Consider the following 22,621-nt stretch of genomic DNA (forward strand, 5'->3'; position numbering starts at 1 on the left):
CCGCTGCCTCGAGCCATCGCTTTTTTTTTTTTTTTTCCTAGTCCTTCAATATCAATAACCTAATTCACAAATCTTTCATCCTCGCTCAAATTAATGGGGAAATTGTTGCTTTCTCAGTCCGAATTGCTCTTACTACTGGTGGCTCCCATTAAAAACAATGTGAATATGTGTGGAGCCCTGCAACTCGTGACGTCACGCGCACATACTTCCGGTAAAGGCAAGGCTTTTCTATTAGCGACCAAAAGTTGCGAACTTTATCGTGGATGTTCTCTACTAAATCCTTTCAGCAAAAATATGGCAATATCGCGAAATGATCAAGTATGACACATAGAATGGACCTGCTATTCCCGTTTGAATAAGAAAATCTCATTTCAGTAGGCCTTGAATGGACGCTGAATCATATTGTACGTAAATCCATTGTTTCTCTTCAGAAGACAAACAAAAAAAAGACAGAAAAAGAGAATCTTGACAATCCGTCTAGTGTGAAATGTATCACTTAACAAAATAACAATGCTTTTAAAACTATTTTTTTGATGAGTAAGGACACTGTGCACCAAGGACAATGTTTATTGCACAAAGGCTTCATAAAGACGTACATGTGTACTGTGGCAGTCAGTACACATGTTCTATGGCCCTACGGACACACATATGATGCACATTCAACGTATACTCGCAGTCATCTTTCACAGTGTTGGACTTTTTTTATAACATGACTGCTTGTCAGGAATGTTAAATAAGTACTACTAATACAAAAAAAATCATCAACACAAAGGCACAAGTGAAAGATCATAGGTACTCTCTGAAATAAGATTGGCACTGAAAACCTGTTTTCATGAGAATATTCTGGAATGTTGCATGCAAAATAAACGTTTGTTGTTTGTTTTTGAATTTCTAGGCATAATATTTTCTTGTGAACTTTTTAAAATAATTCCCAACTAAATTTTTACAAGAAACAATTTGTCTTAAAAAATTACAAGCAATAATTTGAAAAATGAATTTAAACCAAAAGACAAAGAAACCACACAGAGTTAAAAACAACAACAACTTTGAGGTCTGTGTGTTGGCTCTCACAGTTACACTTTAAAAACAGCAATTGGATGTATAAAAAACTTTAGAGGGGAACATTATCACAATTTCAGAAGGGTTAAAACCAATAAAAATCAGTTCCCAGTGGCTTATTCTATTTTCGAAGTTTTTTTTCAAAATTTTACCCATCATGGAATATCCCGAAAAAAGGCTTCAAAGTGCCTGATTTTCGCTATCTGTGAAGCCACCGTCCATTTTCCCGTGACGTCATCCAGTGATGTCAATATGAACAAACATGGCTGATAGCACAGCAAGATATAGCGACATTAGCTTGGATTCAGACTCGGATTTCAGCGGTTAAAGCGATTCAACAGATTACATGTATTGAAACGGATGGTTGGAGTATGGAGGCAGATAGCGAAAACGAAACTGAAGAAGAAACTGAAGCTATTGAGGGAATAGCTATTGACGCTATTCGGCCATGTCTGCCTTACCATCGCCGGTACAATGTGCAGACCAAACGATCAGGACTTTCGCATCTTGTGACACTGGAGCAACTTAAATCTGTCAATTGGTATGTATTTGTTTGGCATTAAATGTGGCTGGAGGGAAAGGCTGGATGCAAATAAAGCTACAAATGTACATACAGCTAGCCTAAATAGCATGTTAGCATTGATTAGCTGGCAGTCATGTCGTGACCAAATATGTGTGATTAGCACATATGTCAATAACATCAACAAAACTCACCTTTGTGATTTTGTTGACTTTATCGTTGGAAATGCATCTGCAGGATATCCATACATCTCTGTGCCATGTCTGCCCTAGCATCGCCGGTAAAATGTGCAGACCAAACGATCAGGACTTTTGCATCTTGTGACACTGGGGCAACTTAAATCTGTCGATTGGTAAGTGTTTGTTTGGCATTAAATGTAGGTTGAGGGAAAGGCTGGATGCAAATATAGCTACAAATGTACATACAGCTAGCCTAAATAGCATGTTAGCATCGATTAGCATGCCGTGCTAATCGATGCACACTCTACGTATATTAACTTGAACCCGTCCCTGATCGTGTTGTTACACCCTCCGACAACACACCGACGAGGCATGATGTCTCCAAGGTACGGAAAACAGTCGAAAAAAACGGAAAATGACAGAGCTGATTTGACTCGATGTTTATAATGTGTTTGAGAAAATGGGGGATTGATTACGTTGTGATGTCATTGCTCCGAGAGTAAATAATAGAAAGGCTTTTAATTCGCAAAAATTCACCCATTTAGAGTTCGGAAATCGGTTAAAAAAATACATGGTCTTTTTTCTGCAACATCAAGGTATATATTGACGCTTACATAGGTCTGCTGATAATGTTCCCCTTTAAATCCAGATTGAATTTTGGTGACACATTGACCTAAAAAACAACAACATTTAGATACACAACATTCAGTTATTAGGCAGACCGAGGATTTTGTTAACACATTTGGCACAAGAATAAATTAATTTGGAATAAAAGTGCCATGCAGGGAAATTAAAAATACAATCTGCATTGTTTCTATATATAAAAATCATTATATTCTAAATGTCAACTCATTCTGTTAAAGGCTCTGCTTATGAATGCGACTGTAGTTTATGTGATTGAATAAATGAATACATTGCAACAAGGAACTGCAACAATTAAGCACCGTTTGAGCACATTAGAATTCAAAATAAGTAACTATTAAGTATGTATTGCTAAAAAAAGGTAACAATTTGAAGATTCCAGTTGATTCAAATGCATAAATCAGGTTATATATGAGTGAAACTGGCCATGGAATGTGTCTTAACGATGCAAGTACACTAACCAGCCAGATGAGGGCAGCAACAAGCTTCTATTTTTGAACTACAAAGTTTAACATTCTGTCTTTAAGCTGGCAGCAGCAACTAGCCTTTTGATAATAAAATATAACAAGTCCACTAAACTGAAGCAGGAGAAGAAAGTAGTAGCTGTCCAGCAGTTCATTCTGTCTTCCAGACTCTGTTGAGAACCTTGACCACCTCTTCATAGATGATGAACACAATGGCCACGTCCAAGCACACACGACCCAGACGAGGAACAGTCCCTTTATAGAAACTAACCATGGAGAACAGGTTAATGGTTAATAATGCTCAGTTATGACTGACCTGTTCCTATAACAATATGTTTATTATTGTGGGGCAGAAAAGCTGGGAGTTGCCTTTGGCTACAAAACCCAAAACCAGTAAAGTTGGCAAATCGTAAATAAAAACAAAATACAATAATTTGCAAATCCTTTTCAACCTATATTCAACTGAATAAACTGCAAAGGCAAGGTACTTAATGTTTGAACTGGAAAGCGTTGTTATTTTTTGCAAATATTAGCTCATTTGGAATTTGATGCCTGCAACGTGTTTCAAAAAAGTGGCAAAAAAGACAGAGAAAGTTGAAGAATGCTCATCAAACACTTCTTTGGAACATAGGTAAACAGACTAATTGGGAACAGGTGGGTGCCATGAGACGCTCAGTCATTCACAAACAAGGATAGGGCGAGGGTCACCACTTTGTGAAATGCGTGAAAAACAAATGCGTGAGCAAATTGTGCAACAATTTAAGAACAACATTTCTCAACAAGCTCTTGCAAGGAATTTAGGGATGTCAGCAACTACGGTCCAAAAAAATATTAAAAGGTTCAGAGAAACTGGAGAAATCACTGCACATAAGCGATGATATTACGGACCTTTGATCCCTCAGGCGGTACTGCATCAAAAAGCGACATCAGTGTGTAAAGGTCATCACCAAATGGGCTCAGGAACACTTTAGAAAACCACTGTCAGTAACTACAGTTGGTCGTTACATCTTTAAGTGCAAGTTAAAACTCTACTATGCAAAGCAAAAGCCAATTATCAACAACACCCAGACGTCATCTAAAACGGACAGAGCAAAGTGGAAAATTGTTCTCTGGTCTAACGAGTCCACATTTCAAATATTTTTTGAAAATTGTTGACGTGGTGTCCTCCTTAACAAAGGGGAAACAAATCATCCTGATTGTTATAGGCGTAAAGTCCAAAATCCAGCCTCTGTGACGGTATGGGGGTGTATTAGTGTCTAAGGGATGGGTGACTTAAATATCTGTGAATGCTGAAAGGTACATACAGGTTTTGGAGTAACATATGTTGCCATCCAAGCAATGTTATCATGGACGACCCTGCTTATTTTAGGAAGACAATGCCAAGCCATGTGTTACAACAGCTTGGCTTGTAGTAAAAGAGTGCGGGTACTAGACTGGCCTGCCTGTAGTCTAGACCTGTCTCCCATTCAAAATGTGTGGCGCAATATGAAGCCTAAATTATGACAACGTACTGTTGAACAACTTAAGCTGTACATCAAGCAAGAATGGGAAAAAATTGCACCTGAAAAACAAGTGTTGTTAAAAGGAAAGGCCATGTAACACAGTGGCAAAATGCTCCTGTGCCAACTTGTTTGCAATGTGCAGCTGACATTAAATTCTAAGTTAATCATTATTTGCAAAAAAAAGTAAGTTTCTCAGTTCGAACGTTAAATAATCTTGTCTTTGCATTCTATTAAATTGAATACAAGTTGAAAAGGATTTGCAAATCATTGTATTCTGTTTTTATTTACCATTTACACAATGTGCCAACTTCACTGGTTTTGTATTTTGTACATGAATGAAGAAAAGTGTCCCTTAAAGGCCTACTGAAACCCACTACTACCGACCACACAGTCTGATAGTTTATATATCAATGATGAAATATAAACATTGCAACACATGCCAATACGGCCTTTTTAGTTTACTAAATTGCAATTTTAAATTTCCTGGGAGTTTTTTGTTGAAAATGTCGCGGAATGATGACGTGTACGCTTGACGTCACGGACTGTTAGGAAATATGAGCGCTGCGCACACACACATAGCTAAAAGTTGTCTCCTTTAACCACATAATTACACAGTACTTTGGAGATCTGTGTTGCTGAATTCTTTGCAATTTGTTCAATTAATATTGGAGAAGTCAAAGTAGAACGATGGAGTTGGGAAGCTTTAGCCTTTAGCCACACAAACACACGGTGATTCCTCGTTTAAAATTCCCGGAGGTGAAACGGTACTATGGATCACAGTGAACATGGATCCCGACCGAATGTTAACCAGCAGGTTTCGGTGAGAAAATTGTGGTAAAAAGTCGCTTCTTAACGGAGATCAGCTGAGCTTGTGCCGCCCATAAAGCTGCCGTCGACTTCCCTGAGACACTGCGCGTCAACACACCCGTGGACACACCCCTCCGACTATCAGGTACTGTTAAACTCACTAAAACACTAGCAACACAATAGAAAGATAAGAGATTTCCCAGAATTATCCTAGCAAATGTGTCTAAAAACATCTGAATCTGTCCCAATACAATCGCGTTTATTTTTATTTTTTTTGTTTTTTTTCTAGTCCGTCGCTATCAATATCCTCAAACACAAATCTTTCATCCTCGCTCAAATTAATGGGGAAATTGTCATTTTCTCGGTCCGAATAGCTGTTTTTGTTGGAGGCTCCCATTAAAAACAATGTGAGGATGTGACGAGCCCTCACCCTTGTGACGTCATCGTCTGCGACTTCCGGTAAAGGCAGGGCTTTTTTATCAGCACCAAAAGTTGCAAACTTTATCGTCGATGTTCTCTACTAAATCCTTTCAGCAAAAATATGGCAATATCGCAAAATGATCAAGTATGACACATAGAATGGACCTGATATCCCCGTTTAAATAAGAAAATCTCATTTCAGTAGGCCTTTAATAAATATAATTTATAAGACATTAAACCGCTTTGTTGTTTCTCTGCAGGAAAAATCACTACAACAGTAATGTTCTCTTCTAATCTGAGTAAAAACAAAACAAAACATCACTCACGCTGCCAAGCCCTCATAGCGCAGGATCTTCACAGCACAGTCCAGTGTGCTCTTGTACTTATGCGCTTCCAGACCCTAAGGATAGAAGAAAAAAAAATGTATTGCATGCCAGTGTCTAGAACAGGGGTGCCCATTACGTCGATCGCGAGCTACCAGTCGACCGCGGGGGGTGTGTCAGTCGATCTCGAGCCAGGCTTTTAAAAAAAATAGACCTAAAAATTAGTGATCATCAATCTTCACCAAGACGTCACTTAAATGACATTCACGGTACCGGAGGGTCTTGTGAGATGACGCTGGCTGCTGCAAGATCATTATTATGAAAATATGACCGAGAGGAAGGCAAGAAACACTTTTTATTTCAACAGACTCTCGCGCCGTACCTTCCGTCAAAACTCGAAAGGCCGACTGCACATTTCCTATCTTCACAATAAAAGCCCTGCTTCATGCTGCCTGCGCTAACTAAATACAGAGTCTCGGAAAACTAGCGCGCACAAGCGATCCCTCAGAAAGCTGCCGTGCACATCACTTGTGCACGCCAGCTTTCCGAGACTCTTATTTTGTTAGCGCAGGCAGCATAAAGCTGGGCTTTTATTGTGAAGATAGGAAATGTGCAGTCGGCCTTTAGAGTTTTGACGGAAGGGACGGCGCGAAAGTCTGTTGAAATAAAAAGTGTTTCTCGCCTTCCTCTCTGTCATTTTTTCATAATAATGAACTGGCAGCAGCCAGCGTCATCTCACAAGACCCTCGGGTGCCGTGAATGTCAATCAAGCAAGCTACGGAATTTGCCGCCAATGTTTTTCTTGTAAAGTGTATGGAAGCTGGATGAATTAGATGCCAAAAACCAACCACTTTCATCTGGTATTGTACAGAAAGGACAACTTTTTTTCTCCTCCATTTGAAAATGTGGGCGTTATCATCATTACTGTCTGATTCCAATAAATGCAAGTCATCAGAATCAGGTAATACACCAACTTATATTCTTGTCTTCGTGAAAGAAAGACATCTATATGTGTTACACATGCTTGTATTATCATTAAGCACATTTAACTTGTTTACAAAAATGTCTCTTTCATAAATAAATAAATATAAATGATATATATAAATGAGGTAGATCCCCTCGAGTTGGTCAATTGAAAAGTAGCTCGCCTGCAGAAAAAGTGTGGGCACCCCTGGTCTAGAACATCAACATGTCTGGTAAAGCTGTACCTGCATCCTTGTCTTGATGACGTCCAAAGGAGTGTTTCCAAACACACTGGCTGCTCCAGCAATGGCTCCAAACGCTCCAGTCAGCAAAGGATTGATAGATTTGTTGGGGTTATCGCCTAATGGTAGGGAAAAACTGATGATTAAGTTATATTTACTAAGAATTATATCATTCAAACCTCCATAGGAGCTAAACAAGTACAGTAGGAGGATGCAGTTAAATGTGTAACATGCTTATAAAAACATATTTTCTCATGGGTGTGTGAATGTGAGTGTGAATGTTGTCTGTCAATCTGTGGAGGTTCTGTGATGAGGTGGCGACTTGTCCAGGGTGTACACAGACTTCCGCCTGATTGCAGCTGGGAGAGGCTGCAGCGACCCCGAGAGGGACAAACGGTAGAAAATGGATGGATGGGCATTTGGTTCCTCAACTACAGAAATTATTAAGTGCTCGTGAGTAGGGTCAGGTACTGTTTACATTTCAACCAATAGCGTACTTCTGAAACAGTTTGTATATTATAATATACACATTTCGTGACAGGGAAGTCAAATTACTTTTCAACTTGCATTCAAATACTTATTAAAGTATTTAAATGGCGTGGCGCAGTGGGAGAGTGGCCGTGCGCAACCCGAGGGTCCCTGGTTCAAATCCCACCTAGTACCAACCTCGTCACGTCCGTTGTGTCCTGAGCAAGACACTTCACCCTTGCTCCTGATGGGTGCTGGTTGGCGCCTTGCATGGCAGCTCCCTCCATCAGTGTGTGAATGTGTGTGTGAATGGGTAAATGTGGAAGTAGTGTCAAAGCGCTTTGAGTACCTTGAAGGTAGAAAAGCGCTATACAAGTACAACCCATTTATTTACAGTGGGGCAAAAAAGTATTTAGTCAGCCACCGATTGTGCAAGTTCTCCCACTTAAAATGATGACAGAGGTCTGTAATTTTCATCATAGGTACACTTCAACTGTGAGGGACAGAATGTGAAAAAAAATCCAGGAATTCACATTGTAGGAATTTTAAAGAATTTATTTGTAAATTATGGTGGAAAAAAGTATTTGGTCAACCATTCAAAGCTCTTACTGATGGAAGGAGGTTTTGGCTCAAAATCTCACAATACATGGCCCCATTCATTCTTTCCTTAATACGGATCAATCGTCCTGTCCCCTTAGGAGAAAAACAGCCCCAAAGCATGATGTTTCCACCCCCATGCTTCACAGTAGGTTTGGTGTTCTTGGGATGAAACTCAGTATTCTTCTTCCTCCAAACACGACCAATTGAGTTTATACCAAAATGGATACATGGATGATATAGCAGAGGATTGGGAGAATGTCATGTGGTCAGATGAAACCAAAATAGAACTTTTTCGTTGTGTTTGGAGGAAGAAGAATACTGAGTTGCATCCCAAGAACACCATACCTACTGTGAAGCATGGGGGTGGAAACATCATGCTTTGGGGCTGTTTTTCTGCTAAGGGGACAGGACGATTGATCCGTGTTAAGGAAAGAATGAATGGGGCCATGTATCGTGAGATTTTGAGCCAAATCCTTCCTCCATCAGTGAGCGCTTTGAATGGTTGACCAAATACTTATTTTCCACCATAATTTACAAATAAATTCTTTGAAATTCCTAAAATGTGAATTCCTGGATTTTTTTTTCACATTCTGTCTCTCACAGTTGAAGTGTACCTATGATGAAAATTACAGACCTCTGTCATCATTTTAAGTGGGAGAACTTGCACAATCGGTGGCTGACTAAATACATTTTTGCCCCACTGTAAATACTTTAATAATATAAATACAATGATACCTAAGAAATAAATTCAACAATACAAAAATAAAATCCACAACAAACTGCCATAATTATCGCAGCAATACAAAGAACGTGCAAAAAAAACGACATGCTTGCGGGTTCACAGATTCACCCTGCTCACTGTCACCATAATTGGTGCATAATGAGGAAGTGATGTATTGCTGTTGTGGCGAAAGCAACGGCGAAATGTGTGCGCCTGTGTGTGTGCGTGCGTGTGTGTCTTCTTGTATTTCTACCCTTCATTAGACATCAACAGGGAAAAGTAGCTTCCATATGAGGACTGGTGAACAAGTTAGGACCAAAATCATGGTCCCAAAACAGGAAAACATTGCATCTACTAGAGCATAGGTGTCAAACTCTGGCCCGCCCGGTAATTTCATTTGGCCCTTGAGGCAATATCAAATTAACATTAGAGCTGGCCCGCCGGTGTTATACAGCGGTGCCGCTGTAACACGGCATTCACCGATTTCCCGGGAGACTCTCGAATTTCAGTGCCCCTCCCGAAAATCTCCCGGTGCAACCGTTCTCCCGAATTCCACCCGGACAACAATATTGGGGGTGTGCCTTAAAGGCACTGCCTTTAGCGTCCCCTACCACTGTCGTCACGTCTGTTTTTCCTCCTCACAAACAGCGTGCCGGCCCAGTCACGTAATATATGTGGCTTCTACACACATGTAAGTAAATGCAAGGCATACTTGATCAACAGCATACAGGTCACACTGATGGTGGCCACATAAACAACTTTAACACTGTTACAAATATGCGTCACACTGTGAACCCACACCAAACAAGAATGACCAACATATTTCGGGAGAACATCCGCACCGTAACACAACACAAACACAACAGAACAAATACCCAGAACCCCTTGCAGCACTAACTTTTCCGGACCGCTACAATAAACACCCCCTCCCCGCTACCAACAAACCCCGCCCCCCTAACCCCACCCACCTGAGCCCCGACATTAACTGAGCAGTAAAAAGGCCTGAATGGTTGATTTATTCATTATTTTATTTTCAAATGTATTAGCCTCTGGAAAAAGTTACTGTTAATATTTACCTCAGAAGGCTACAAATATAAAAGAGGCATTCCATTTTTATTTAAATTTGATTTGATATGCCATTGATATTTTTTAATTATTATTATTATTATTTTAAACTCAATTTTGCATGTCACTATAAAGTTATATAAGCCTTGCTTGTTCAATATTCAATGAAAAACTTGTTTGGGTCCCTATTAAAAGATTAATTTCTCCAACCTCGGCCCGCGGCTTCGTTCAGTTTTAAATTTTGGGCCACTCTGTATTTGAGTTTGACACCCCTGTACTAGAGAATGTCTCATTTGTACCCCTGGTGGTGAAATCTAACAAAATTAGGGTGGTCCCAAAAAGAAGGGAATTTTCAAATTGACTGCGTGTCAGTTTTAAAAGTGCTTCTTCTCCTCTGATCAACATATGAAATAACATGTGTGTGTAAAAATGTGAAGTGCTCCCCCCTCTGGCCAACATATATATTAACAAATGTGTGTAAGAAATTGAAAATGTGCCCCCTCTGGCCAAAATAAATAAATAAAAATGGAATAAGTTAAAGTTAAAGTACCAATGATTGTCACACACACACTAGGTGTGGTGAAATTTGTCCTCTGCATTTGACCCATCCCCTTGATCACCCCCTGGTAAGTAAGGGGAGCAGTTGGCAGAAGCGGTGCCACGCCCGGGAATCATTTATGGTGATTTAACCCCCAGTTCCAACGCTTGATGCTGAGTGCCAAGCAGGGAGGTAATGGGTCCCATTTTTATAGTCTTTGGTATGACTCGGTCGGGGTTTGAACTACCAACCTACCGATCTCAGGACAGACACTCTAACCACTAGGCCACTGGGTTGTAATAAATTATGAATAAATAATATGTATATAGAGACATACTGTGATAACTTGAAGTAAATAATTGAAAATTAGAACATCAATTATAAACATAATAATCCCCCCCAAAAAAACAATTAACTAAAAGTTTACCTTTTTATATTTGCATAATATGTATATAGTATTAATGTTGTAAATACAAATCTCCATATATCTAGAAAGGGTGGTCCTTAAGAGGTAGGCATTTTTCGGAGGTCTCAAGAAGGTAACAAATACAAGAAAATGTGTGTGTGTGTGTGTGTGTGTGTGTGTGTGTGTAGTGTTGGAATTGAGCACTGCTTTTGGAGTGTTAAAATGAACAATTACGTTCATTTAGGTAGCTCGGTTGGTAGAGCGGCCGTGCCAGCAACTTGAGGGTTGCAGGTTTGATTCCCGCTTCCGCCATCCTAGTCATTGCCGTTGTGTCCTTGGGCAAGACACTTTACCCACCTGCTCCCAGTGCCACCCACACTGGTTTAAATGTAACTTAGATATTGGGTTTCACTATGTAAAGCGCTTTGAGTCACTAGAGAAAAGCGCTATATAAATATAATTCACTTCACTTCAAAAGTGTCAAACTGTCCGTGCCTCTGTCAGTAGGCTACATTACTTAAAAAATACCACCTTTAAGCACTTGCTCGAGGTGTTGAACCAGCTTACATTTAGCACCGATACAAGGCACAATTAACTACTTTTTCCTTTTTTATATAAGTTATTAAAAATATATGCCTGGTTACAATAAGATATTGACATATGCAGCGAAATGGATGGGCGGCGCTAAAATGACGGCATCCCAGAACATGGACATGGAGGCACAAAACCATGCAATAACAAGCAGAGAGACGACTGGACGTCTCCACATAATGTTCCATCGATAATACGGTGCAATTAACTTGTGCTGCTGTTTTAAGTTAGCAAGTGAGTTCAGGTGAGACGTCTACAACAGGGTTTTTCAACCTTATGTGAGCCAAGGCACATTTTTTGCACTGAAAAGATGCGGACGCACAGCACCAGCAGAAATCATTAAAAAATTAAGCGGCCGATATTGACGGTAAAAAGTCGTTGTCGCAATTTTTGGATGTGACTTTAAAGCACAAGCAAGCATGCATCACTATAGCTCTTGTCTCAAAGTAGGTGTACTGTCACTACCTGTCACATCATACCCTGACTTATTTGCACTTTTTTGCTGTTTTCCTGTGTGTAATGTTTTACTTCTTGTCTTGCGCTCCTATTTTGGTGGCTTTTTCTCTTTTTTTAGTGTCTTCCTGTAGCAGGTTTCATGTCTTCCTTCACCGCTATTCCCCACACACCTGCTTTGTTTTAGCAATCGAGAATATTTCAGTTGTTTTTATCCTTCTTTGTGGGGACATTGCTGATTGTCATGTCATGTTCGGATGTAATTTGTGGACGCTGTCTTTTGTCACGATCCGCTACACGGATCGTTTATTGTTTTGCTTTGGATATGTTTTGATCACGTTTGGACTCTGCCGATCCCTTCAGTTAAACACTTCCTTGTTTACATTCGTCACCATGGCTACTTAATTACCCCTCCTGCACGCACTCCCGAAGCACACCTGTTTTGATTTATTGTGTTGTATTTAAGACTGCCTGCCAACTCAGTTCCTCGTCGCCAGTTTGTTTGCATCACGCAAAAGTTACGTTAGTTGTGTCTGTTTGTATTCTCTCTGCTAAGTATAGCTTAGCCTCCGCGCGCTCGGCTCGCGCTTTATGGACTTTTTGAACTCTGCCTTTTGCTCACGTTTTGTGTTCTGCTTCCCGTGCGTTGGCACACCTTTTCTTTCAGTTTGTACAAGTGTTACTTTGGTTATTGATATTAAAACCTGTTCCTACCTTCATTCCTGCTTGTTTTGATCCCGTGCATCGAGAGGCGACACTCCCCGCACATCCGCGATGCGGCGCAACTGTAACAGTCTTTGCTCCACAGTAAGTCTTTGCTGTCGTCCAGCATTTTGTTTTTCTTTACTTTGTAGCCAGTTCAGTTTTAGTTTCATTCTACATAGCCTTCCCTAAGCTTCTATGCCTTTTCTTAGGGGCACTGACCTTTTGTTTATTTTTGTTTTAAACATTAGACACCTTTTTACCTGCACACTGCCTCCCGCTGTTCCTGGCATCTACAAAGCAATTAGCTACCGGCTGCCACCTACTGATATGGAAGAGTATAACGTGGTATGTCTGCCGATCTCCAGACAGTACAGACACTCAACAATGGCACATTATTTGCGGATTTTAATTACTGGTTTGCAAAAAAATATTTATAAGTGAAATTAGATCATCTTCCACGGCACAGTGGTTGAAAAATACTGGTCTACAAATATTTATCATTGCTTGCAGGAATTGGGTTTATACAGTTGGTGTTTTTTTTTTTTTTTTAGGACTACCTTATTTTTCATTAATGTCAAATGTAAATCGAATAAATTGTATGTCCAACTGTGAAAAACCAAACACAGTCTAGCGTGATCAGAAAAAATTTCCACACATGTAGACTTGAGTGTGCTGACCTTTGTACCAGTTCTTCAGCGAGGTCATCACGAAGAAGCGAATGGCCTGGTTGGAGCCTTGTTTGAGCACAGTGGCAGTGAGACCTTGGTAAGTCCCTCTCAAACCTGTTCAGGCATAATCAAGGACACAAAATGTGGCACTGTTTAAAGCTGCATTGCAAAGTTTGGCCAGTAGAGGTCAGCTACTACTTGATGAACCAGAGTTGGATATGAAGAGAATATGGCCAACTAAACCACAGGCGCCATGTTTGCTACCAAGGTTGTGTGCCCTGAAGCATGCACTTTTAAATAAACCAAACTAATACGTTTCAAAATAGTTCTGAACAAACTGTAGCTCATAAACTTACAATAAAACATGTTTTTATTTTGTGAAAGTAACTGTGCAGACGTATTTGATGCTTTCTGCTTCTACATTCCTGCAGAGTTTTTTGACCAGAAGACACTGCAACACACTCCCGACAGATCCTTCCATCCATCCATTTTTCCTACCGCTTGTCCCTTAGGAGGTCAATGATTGTAAAAAAAAAAAAATACACAGAATGACCCCCACAAAACATAATACTCTCACTTTGCTTTGAACATAATTTTAACTGTTTGCAACATATCATTGAATTTCAATTATTTTGATTCAATAAATAACGGGTTCGAAAGTTCTCGCTTGCCAACAATATGTATTATTCTAACTGATCTTTTTTTGTGTGACATGGTTAAGTGAATAAGTGTAAATATGGGAAAATAACAACAAAAACATTTTTTTTGTTATTTTCCGATATTTCTGCACAATAATTCATAAACAGTAACACTAGCGAGCAGTAGAGAATATGGAGTAATTTTTGGTCCAGAACATCCATCCATCCATCCATTTTCTACCGCTTATTCCCTTTCGGGGTCGCGGGGGGCGCTGGCGCCTATCTCAGCTACAATCGGGCGGAAGGCGGGGTACACCCTGGACAAGTCGCCACCTCATCGCAGGGCCAACACAGATAGACAGACAACATTCACACTCACATTCACACACTAGGGCCAATTTAGTGTTGCCAATCAACCTATCCCCAGGTGCATGTCTTTGGAGGTGGGAGGAAGCCGGAGTACCCGGAGCATATTTTACTTAATTCCTTATTGATGTACAAACCCTGTTTCCATAAGAGTTGGGAAATTGTGTTATATGTAAATATAAAGGGAATACAATGATTTGCAAATCCTTTTCAACACTTATTCAGTTGAATGCACTACAAATACAAGATATTTGATGGTCAAACTCATAAACTTTATTTTTTTTTGCAAATAATAATTAACTTAGAATTTCATGGCTGCAACACGTGCCAAAGTAGTTGGGAAAGGGCATGTTCACCACAGTGTTACATCACCTTTTCTTTTAACAACACTCAACAAACGTTTGGGAACTGAGGAAACTAACTGTTAAAGCTTTGAAAGTGGAATTATTTCCCATTCTTGTTTTATGTAGAGCTTCAGTCGTTCAACAGTCCGGGGTCTCCGCTGTCGTATTTTACGCTTCATAATGTGCCACACATTTTCGATGGGAGACAGGTCTGGACTGTAGGCGGGCCAGGAAACTACCCGCACTCTTTTTTTTACGAAGCCACGCTGTTGTAACACTTGTCTTGCTGAAATAAGCAGGGGCGTCCATGATAACGTTGCTTGGATGACAACATATGTTGTTCCAAAACCTGTATGGACCGTTCAGCATTAATGGCGCCTTCACAGATGTGTAAGTTACTCATGCCTTGGGCACTAATACACCCCCATACCATCACACACGCTGGCTTTTAAACTTTGCGCCTACAACAATCCGAATGGTTATTTTCCTCTTTGTCCTGGATGACACCACGTCCTCTGTTTCCAAATATAATTTAAAATGTGGACTTGTCAGACCACAGAACACCTTTCCACTTTGCATCAGTCCATCTTAGGTGAGCTCGGGCCCAGCCAAGCCGGCGGCGTTTCAGGGTATTGTTGGTAAATGGGTTTGGCTTTGCATAGTAGAGTTTTAACTTGCACTTACAGATGTAGCGACCAACTGTAGTTACTGACAGTGGTTTTATGAAGTGTTCCTGAGCCCATGTGGTGATATCCTTAACACACTAATGTCGGTTTTTGATGCAGTACCGCCTGAGGGATCAAAAGTCCGTAATATCATCGCTTACGTGCGGTGATTTCTCCGAGTTCTCTGAAGTTTTTGATGATTTTATGGACCGTAGATGGTAAAATCCCTAAATTTCTTGCAATAGCTCGATGAGAAATGTTGTTCTAAAACTGTTCGACAATTTGCTTACAAATTGGTGACCCTCACCCCATCCTTGTTTGTGAATTACTTAGCATTTCATGGAAGCTGCTTTTATACCCAATCATGGCACCCACCTGTTCCCAATTAGCCTGCACACCTGTGGGATGTTCCATATAAGTGTTTGATGAACATTCCTCAACTTTATCAGTATTTATTGCCACCTTTCCCAACTTCTTTGTCACGTGTTGCTGGCATCAAATTCCAAAGTTAATGATTATTTGCAAAAAAAAAAAAAAAATAGTTTATCAGTTTGAACATCAAATATGTTGTCTTTGTAGCATATTCAACTGAATATGGGTTGAAAATGATTTGCAAATCATTGTATTCCGTTTATATTTACGTCTAACACAATTTCCCAACTCATATGGAAACGGAGTTTGTGATTCTTTCTGTCTCTTCATGTTGAATATTTTCTCGATGAGATTTCCAGTTAATTTTTATCATTTGTACGATATTTTACTATTTCAATGTCTACTTTGTCTATTTGTATTTTGTGTTTGACTTTTTCTTCTCCTGTTACCGATAATAATAATAATGAATGACATTTACATAGTGCTTTTCTAGACAATCAAAGCACTTCACAGAGAAGTGTGAACCCATCATGCATTCACTCCACATTCACACTTGCTGGTGGTAAGCTACATTTGTAGCCACAGCTGCCCTGGGATAGACTGACAGAAGCGTGGCTGCCAGTTTGCACCTACGGCCCCTCCGACCAACACCTATCAGTCATTCATTCATTCACCAGTGTGAGCAGCACTGGAGGCAACGTTGAAGTGTCCTGCCCAAGGACATAACGGCAGTAATTTGTAATGGTAGGAGGCGGGGATCGAACTTGCAATCGTCAAGTTTCTGGCACAACTGCTCTACCCACCACGCCATGCAGATTGCAAAATTTCAGTTTTAATGAGTTGTTTTCTGTCACACAATCTCTAAAGCGTAATAATTTCTTCTGTTATGATTTGTGTTAGCTTTTGTGTGTTCTGGCCTGGAAAAAAATGCAGCTTTTGTGTTGTGTTTACTTGGCACAAGAAACTGTAGTTGGTGGCTCTCCAGTGTTGTCAGCAAACCATCACTTGTCTTCGTTCCGGGTTGTTGGGGAAACTCTATAAAATCTTTCCCCAATTCAGCCCCATGCTGCACAATATGCCCTTTTACTCGTTGAAAAATAAACGAGGAAACACCGCCAACATGTTGCATCAGCTTTAAGTGGTAGCAAACATGGTGCCCTGTGGTCATTTTGACCAAACATTGAGGAGATCGCCTGAAACAGGGTTGGCCATACTCTCTCTATAAACTACGCTGGGATGTACCTTGAGCGCGAACTATCTCTCTTACTCCATGGTAGAAACCTTTGTATTTGGGATTCGCTGAAGTCTGGTCATGGATGAATTTGACCTTAGGAGATTGGGGGAAAAAAAACAATAAAATACCGAACACTGAATAGTCTATGTCATAGTCCTACCTTGATGGTTTCCATGGGACAAACCACCAACACGGCCTCCAACACCCCAGCTCCAAGTCCACACAGCAGACCCTGAGTGCTGTCCAGTCGGCCTGAACTGTCCTTTGCATGGTTACTGAGGAACTCAAACACACCAAACCTGAGCAGAAATATGTAAACAGTTGTCAATATGTCTGCAGTTTGGCAAAACGGGTTGGAAGCACATTTTGACTGCAACTGCAGCCGTTGATTTTGATAATGATCTAATAGAGAACAAACAGCATGGCTGTTATGGCTCTTTTTTTCTTTTGCGACATAGCATTGGATGTTACATTTTTAAAACAATTGTGGGGGGAAAGATCATTTGTAAAATAACTTAGCTTTACAGAAAACTGTTTTCATAAAGTGGGATGGTTGTCATCTACAATGACAAAAAACCATAACACAAACAATACTCAATCGAAATGTTTTTTAATCCATTCTTTAAAAAGTTGAGCTGTCAAAAACAAAATGTTTTGCCAAATAAACTATCATGAGTAATAATCTGATTGAAAATGTTAGCCCTAAAGAAAGAACATAGAGCCAAACAAGGCAATATGGATTGCGTTAATTTGAACATTTCAATCAATCAATCAATGTTTACTTATATAGCCCTAAATCACTAGTGTCTCAAAGGGCTGCACAAACCACTACGACATCCTCGGTAGGCCCACATAAGGGCAAGGAAAACTCACACCCAGTGGGACATCGGTGACAATGATGACTATGAGAACCTTGGAGAGGAGGAAAGCAATGGATGTCGAGCGGGTCTAACATGATACTGTGAAAGTTCAATCCATAATGGATCCAACACAGTCGCAAGAGTCCAGTCCAAAGCGGAGCCAGCAGGAAAATATCCCAAGCGGAGGCGGATCAGCAGCGCAGAGATGTCCCCAGCCTATACACAGGCGAGCAGTACATGGCCACCGGATTGGACCGGACCCCCTCCACAAGGGAGAGTGGGACATAGGAGAAAAAGAAAAGAAACGGCAGATCAACTGGTCTAAAAAGGGAGTCTATTCAAAGGCTAGAGTATACAAATGAGTTTTAAGGTGAGACTTAAATGCTTCTACTGAGGTGGCACTTCAAACTTTTACCGGGAGGGCATTCCAGAGTACTGGAGCCCGAAATGAAAACGCTCTATAGCCCACAGACTTTTTTGGGGCTTTGGGAATCACTAATAAGCCGGAGTCCTTTGAACGCAGATTTCTTGCCGGGACATAAGGTACAATACAATCGGCAAGATAGGATGGAGCTAGACCGTGTAGTATTTTATACGTAAGTAGTAAAACCTTAAAGTCACATCTTAAGTGCACAGGAAGCCAGTGCAGGTGAGCCAGTACAGGCGTAATATGATCAAACTTTCTTGTTCTTGTCAAAAGTCTAGCAGCCGCATTTTGTACTAACTGTAATCTTTTAATGCTAGACATGGGGAGACCCGAAAATAATACGTTACAGTAGTCAAGGCGAGACGTAAGAGTACAAAAATGAGGCAACACTAAACTGTTTTTTGTCAAAGGTGTAATACATACATTACCGGTAAGTGCATATACATTTCCTTATTTCTTGACTGTTTGCGCATGCAAAATTAAACATATAATTTAATTAGTTGTATTTATTTTGACAGTAAAAATTAAAAGCCTACAAAACATTATAGACAAGGGGTCTGCAACCCGAGGCTCTTCTGCCTACTGTGGCTCCCTTAGATTTTTAACTCCGTCCATTCATTTTCTACTCTTGTCCCATTCGGGGCCACGGAGGGTGCTGGAGCCTATCCCAGCTGCATTCGGGCGGAAGGCAGGGTACACCCTGGACAAGTTGCCACCTCGTCACGGGGCCCGCAGTGAGAAAAGTTAGCATTTTTTAAAAGAGTTCTATGATTTCCGACTGCCGTGAATGCAGACAGGCTGAGTTCTGAGGCACAAGACATTAAAACAACGTTAATCATACATGCAGGTCCTTTAAAACTGACTATGAAACAACGTTGCAAAATAGTGGAATTAGTAAATTGAGACAATGTTGATGTTCAATGTTGCATCCACATTGTTGGTTGGGAAATTACCCACAGTTCAATGCTCAAATCAACGTCAGGACCCAATATTGATTAAACGTTGTTAAAAAGCATGTTGTTCAAACGTTATGTTTGAGTTACTCAACATCAGGACCTAATTCAGTGAGTTCTCAACGTTGTTTTAAAGTCTTGTGTATGCTGGGAGGCAAGTAGACCAGTGTTTTTCAACCACTGTGCCGCGGCACACTAGTGTGCCGTGAGATCCAGTCTGGTGTGCCGTGGGAGATTATGTAATTTCACATATTTGGGGTAAAAAATATTTTTTGCAAACCAGTAATTATAGTCTGCAAATGATGTGTTGTTGAGTGCTGGTGCTGTCTAGAGCAGGGGTAGGGAACCTATGGCTCTCGAGTCAAACGTGGCTCTTTTGATGACTGCATCTGGCTCTCAGATAAATCTTAGCTGACATTGATTAACACGATAAGAAATTAATATATCCGCTGGTAGTCTGTCAGGTTCAAACACTGATGACATCTATTAAACAGCCTGAAGCTGTCGCTGAGGGAAAGGGGTAATGTCGACAACTCTAGTTAGACACAATATATGGTTATAAAAAAATGCAAATGTGTTGACGCTGGTGATATCGCCTTGTCTCTCTGCTCTGTCTACGTCACGGCGGTGTTCGGCATTGGCAGTTAGCAGGCCGTTCCTGGACACAGACACTAATACCAGACTGGCTGGCAGTCTTTTGGATTCCCAGCTTTGCACAGACAAAGAAAAATACCACTTCAGCACAATTGACAATAATTATAGCAACCGCCCTTAAGCATAAAAGTTGTGTGACAATATAGACAAAACTATTATAAAATAATCAGTATTAAAAATAACATTCAAAATATAAAACATTCTCATGCATTTTAATCCATCCAAACGTTTTCTACCATACCTGTTCATGATGTCGCATTAACGGTAAGAAATATTTTAATTATTGTTGGTTAACTTCAGAATAAAAATCTTATTAAAAAGAATAAGAGACTTATTATACTTTAAAAATGTTGGTCTTACTTAAAAATGCACGCTTTTTGTTGTATTCAGTGTTAAAAATTATTATATGGCTCTCACGAAAATACATTTTAAAATATTTGGCTTTCATGCTCTCTCAGCCAAAAAGGTTCCCGACCCCTGGTCTAGAGATTGGCAGAGTAACAATGTATACTCTTCAATCAATCAATGTTTACTTATATAGCCCTAGATCACAAGTGTCTCAAAGGGCTGCACAAGCCACAACAACATCCTCGGCTCAAATCCCACACCAGGGCTCAAGAAAAAACTCATCAATACTCTTCAATATCAGTAGCTGGCAGCAGGTAGATAATTGCTTTGTAGATGTCGGAACATGGTTTGTCGTGATCCCAATCTGCAGATGACAGTGGGAGGCAGGTTACAGGTAAAAAGCTATCTAATGCTAAAACCAAAAATAAACAAAAGGTTAGTGCCCTTAAGAAAAAGCATTGAAGCTTAGGGAACAAAACAAAAACTGAACTGGCTACAAAGTAAACAAAAACAGAATGCTGGACGACAGCAAAGACTTACAGCGTGGTGAGCAAAGATGGCGTCCACAAAGTACATTTCAACATGACATGACAATTGAGTTTCTGTACTGTCTGGAGATCGGCAGAATTACCACGTTTTACTATTCCATATCAGTAGGTGGGAGCCGGTAGCTAATTGCTTTGTAGATGTCGTAAACAGCGGGAGGCAAAGTGCAGGTAAAAAGGCGTCTAATGCTTAAACCAAAAATAAACAAAAGGTGAGGGCCCCTAAGAAAAGACATTGAAGCTTAGGGAAGGCCATGCAGAACACAATAAAACTGAACTGGCTTACAAAGTAAACAAAAACAGAATGCTGGACGACAGCAAAGACTTACTGTGGAGCAAAGACAATGTACATCCGAATATGACAATCAACAATGTCCCCACAAAGAAGGATAGCAACATCTTGAATATTTTTGATTGCTAAAACCAAGTGCATGCGGGGAGTAGCGCTCAAGGAAGACATGAAACTGCTACAGGAAAATACCAACAAAACAGGAGAAGTCACCAAAATAGAAGCGCAAGACAAGAAATAAAACACTACACACAGGAAAACAGCAAAAAAAAGTCCAAATAAGTCAGGGTGTGATGTGATAGGCGGTGACAGTACACCTAAGAGCTATAGTGATGCATGCTTGGTTATGCTTTAAAGTCATATCCAACAATTGCGACAACGACTTTTTGCTGTCAACTGAGTTTCATTTTTTAATGATTTCTGCTGGTGGTGTGCCTCCGGAATATTTCAATGAAAAAAATGTGCCTTGGCTCAAAAAAGGTTGAAAAACACTGAAGTAGACGATATAAGAAGCCTGTCTGTTCAGTTCAGCTTCTCGAGTGTGCGACCCTTTGGGTAAGCTAACCATGAATACTTATCAAAAAAGAAAAGAAAAAAGAAGACATTTTAATTTTCCCTTTAAAACAAAAAAAAAAAAACAGATTAAAACTTTTAAAAGTTTATAAGCTGTGTTACGTTTTGCGGCTCTATACCATTTTTCTTTAGTGGAATAACCGACTAAATGTCTCTTTTGACAGTAAAGGTTGCAGACCCAAGTTATAGATTATAAAAGCCACACAACAAAACAAGTGTTATTTAGCCGGAATTAGACAGCAAACCTTTATTGTGTTGTGCTCAGGATAAAAGAAAAGCAAGGATGCTGGGCAAAACCATTTCAAAAGACAACATTCTTTAAGTGCAGAAAGCGCTGCAAGCTCTGCATGGACCTCTAAAAGACGCTACAAACTAACCGGTGTGCCTCAATAACTAGTGAGTGATGAGGGAAAGGCAGCCATGGATGGAAAGAGGTTGGCTTGAAACGTCAATGCAATCTAACATTGTTTTGCCAGCATGTCCTTTACAAGAAGGTTATTTATAGGTGGGATCGGGAGGATGCTGTCCAGTAAATCTATCAAAAAGATGTGGGGGAGGAGAGACGAGGGATATGTGTTCTTGTTTGGCTTCGGCCAGTCTGCTAAAGATGTTTACGTGGTTCCCTAATAACTTTCATCTTTTTAAATCCATCTGCTTTTCTATTGCACGATTTTCCTCTGCTTATTAACTCGCCACATCTGCTCTGCTGTCACACTGGTCACACACTACCAGGTTTGGATCCCAAAACGTACATCTTTCTCTCACCAGCAGGCTAAACGTAAGAAAATTACACTGCAATGTCTGCAGACGACACTAAATTATTAAATTGGACTGCCAATTTGTTCTAAAGCTCTCAGTCTGACCTCAAAATCTCCACTGCCAGTGTTTCCTAAGGGGAAAAATAGTTGCATTTTTATACAATTCAGTTTGAACTGAAAACCCTGAACTGAAAAATAACAAAAACTGAGGTACCTTCAGTACACTGTAACTCTGAACTTGTCAAACAGATTGCACGAA

The 22,621-nt window shown here is 40.2% G+C and overlaps 1 protein-coding gene across 1 annotated transcript in view; it reads right to left on the bottom strand.

Annotated features, from left to right (window-relative positions):
• Window positions 1–551: 551 nt before the first annotated feature.
• The window catches only part of si:dkey-178e17.1 (tricarboxylate transport protein B, mitochondrial), a 56,996-nt gene continuing 34,926 nt past the window's right edge, over window positions 552–22,621 (bottom strand). Inside the window, exons 4-9 of the mRNA XM_061898317.1 lie at window positions 17,116–17,254; window positions 16,964–17,048; window positions 13,346–13,450; window positions 7,125–7,240; window positions 5,920–5,993; window positions 552–3,130 (exon numbers count right to left, since the gene is read on the bottom strand). Of these exons, the coding sequence (XP_061754301.1) occupies window positions 3,016–3,130; window positions 5,920–5,993; window positions 7,125–7,240; window positions 13,346–13,450; window positions 16,964–17,048; window positions 17,116–17,254 (634 nt within the window). The 3' untranslated portion in view covers window positions 552–3,015. The remainder of the gene's footprint in view (window positions 3,131–5,919; window positions 5,994–7,124; window positions 7,241–13,345; window positions 13,451–16,963; window positions 17,049–17,115; window positions 17,255–22,621) is intronic.

Source organism: Nerophis ophidion, linkage group LG01 (assembly GCF_033978795.1).
Source record: "Nerophis ophidion isolate RoL-2023_Sa linkage group LG01, RoL_Noph_v1.0, whole genome shotgun sequence".
Classification (NCBI taxonomy): domain Eukaryota; kingdom Metazoa; phylum Chordata; class Actinopteri; order Syngnathiformes; family Syngnathidae; genus Nerophis; species Nerophis ophidion.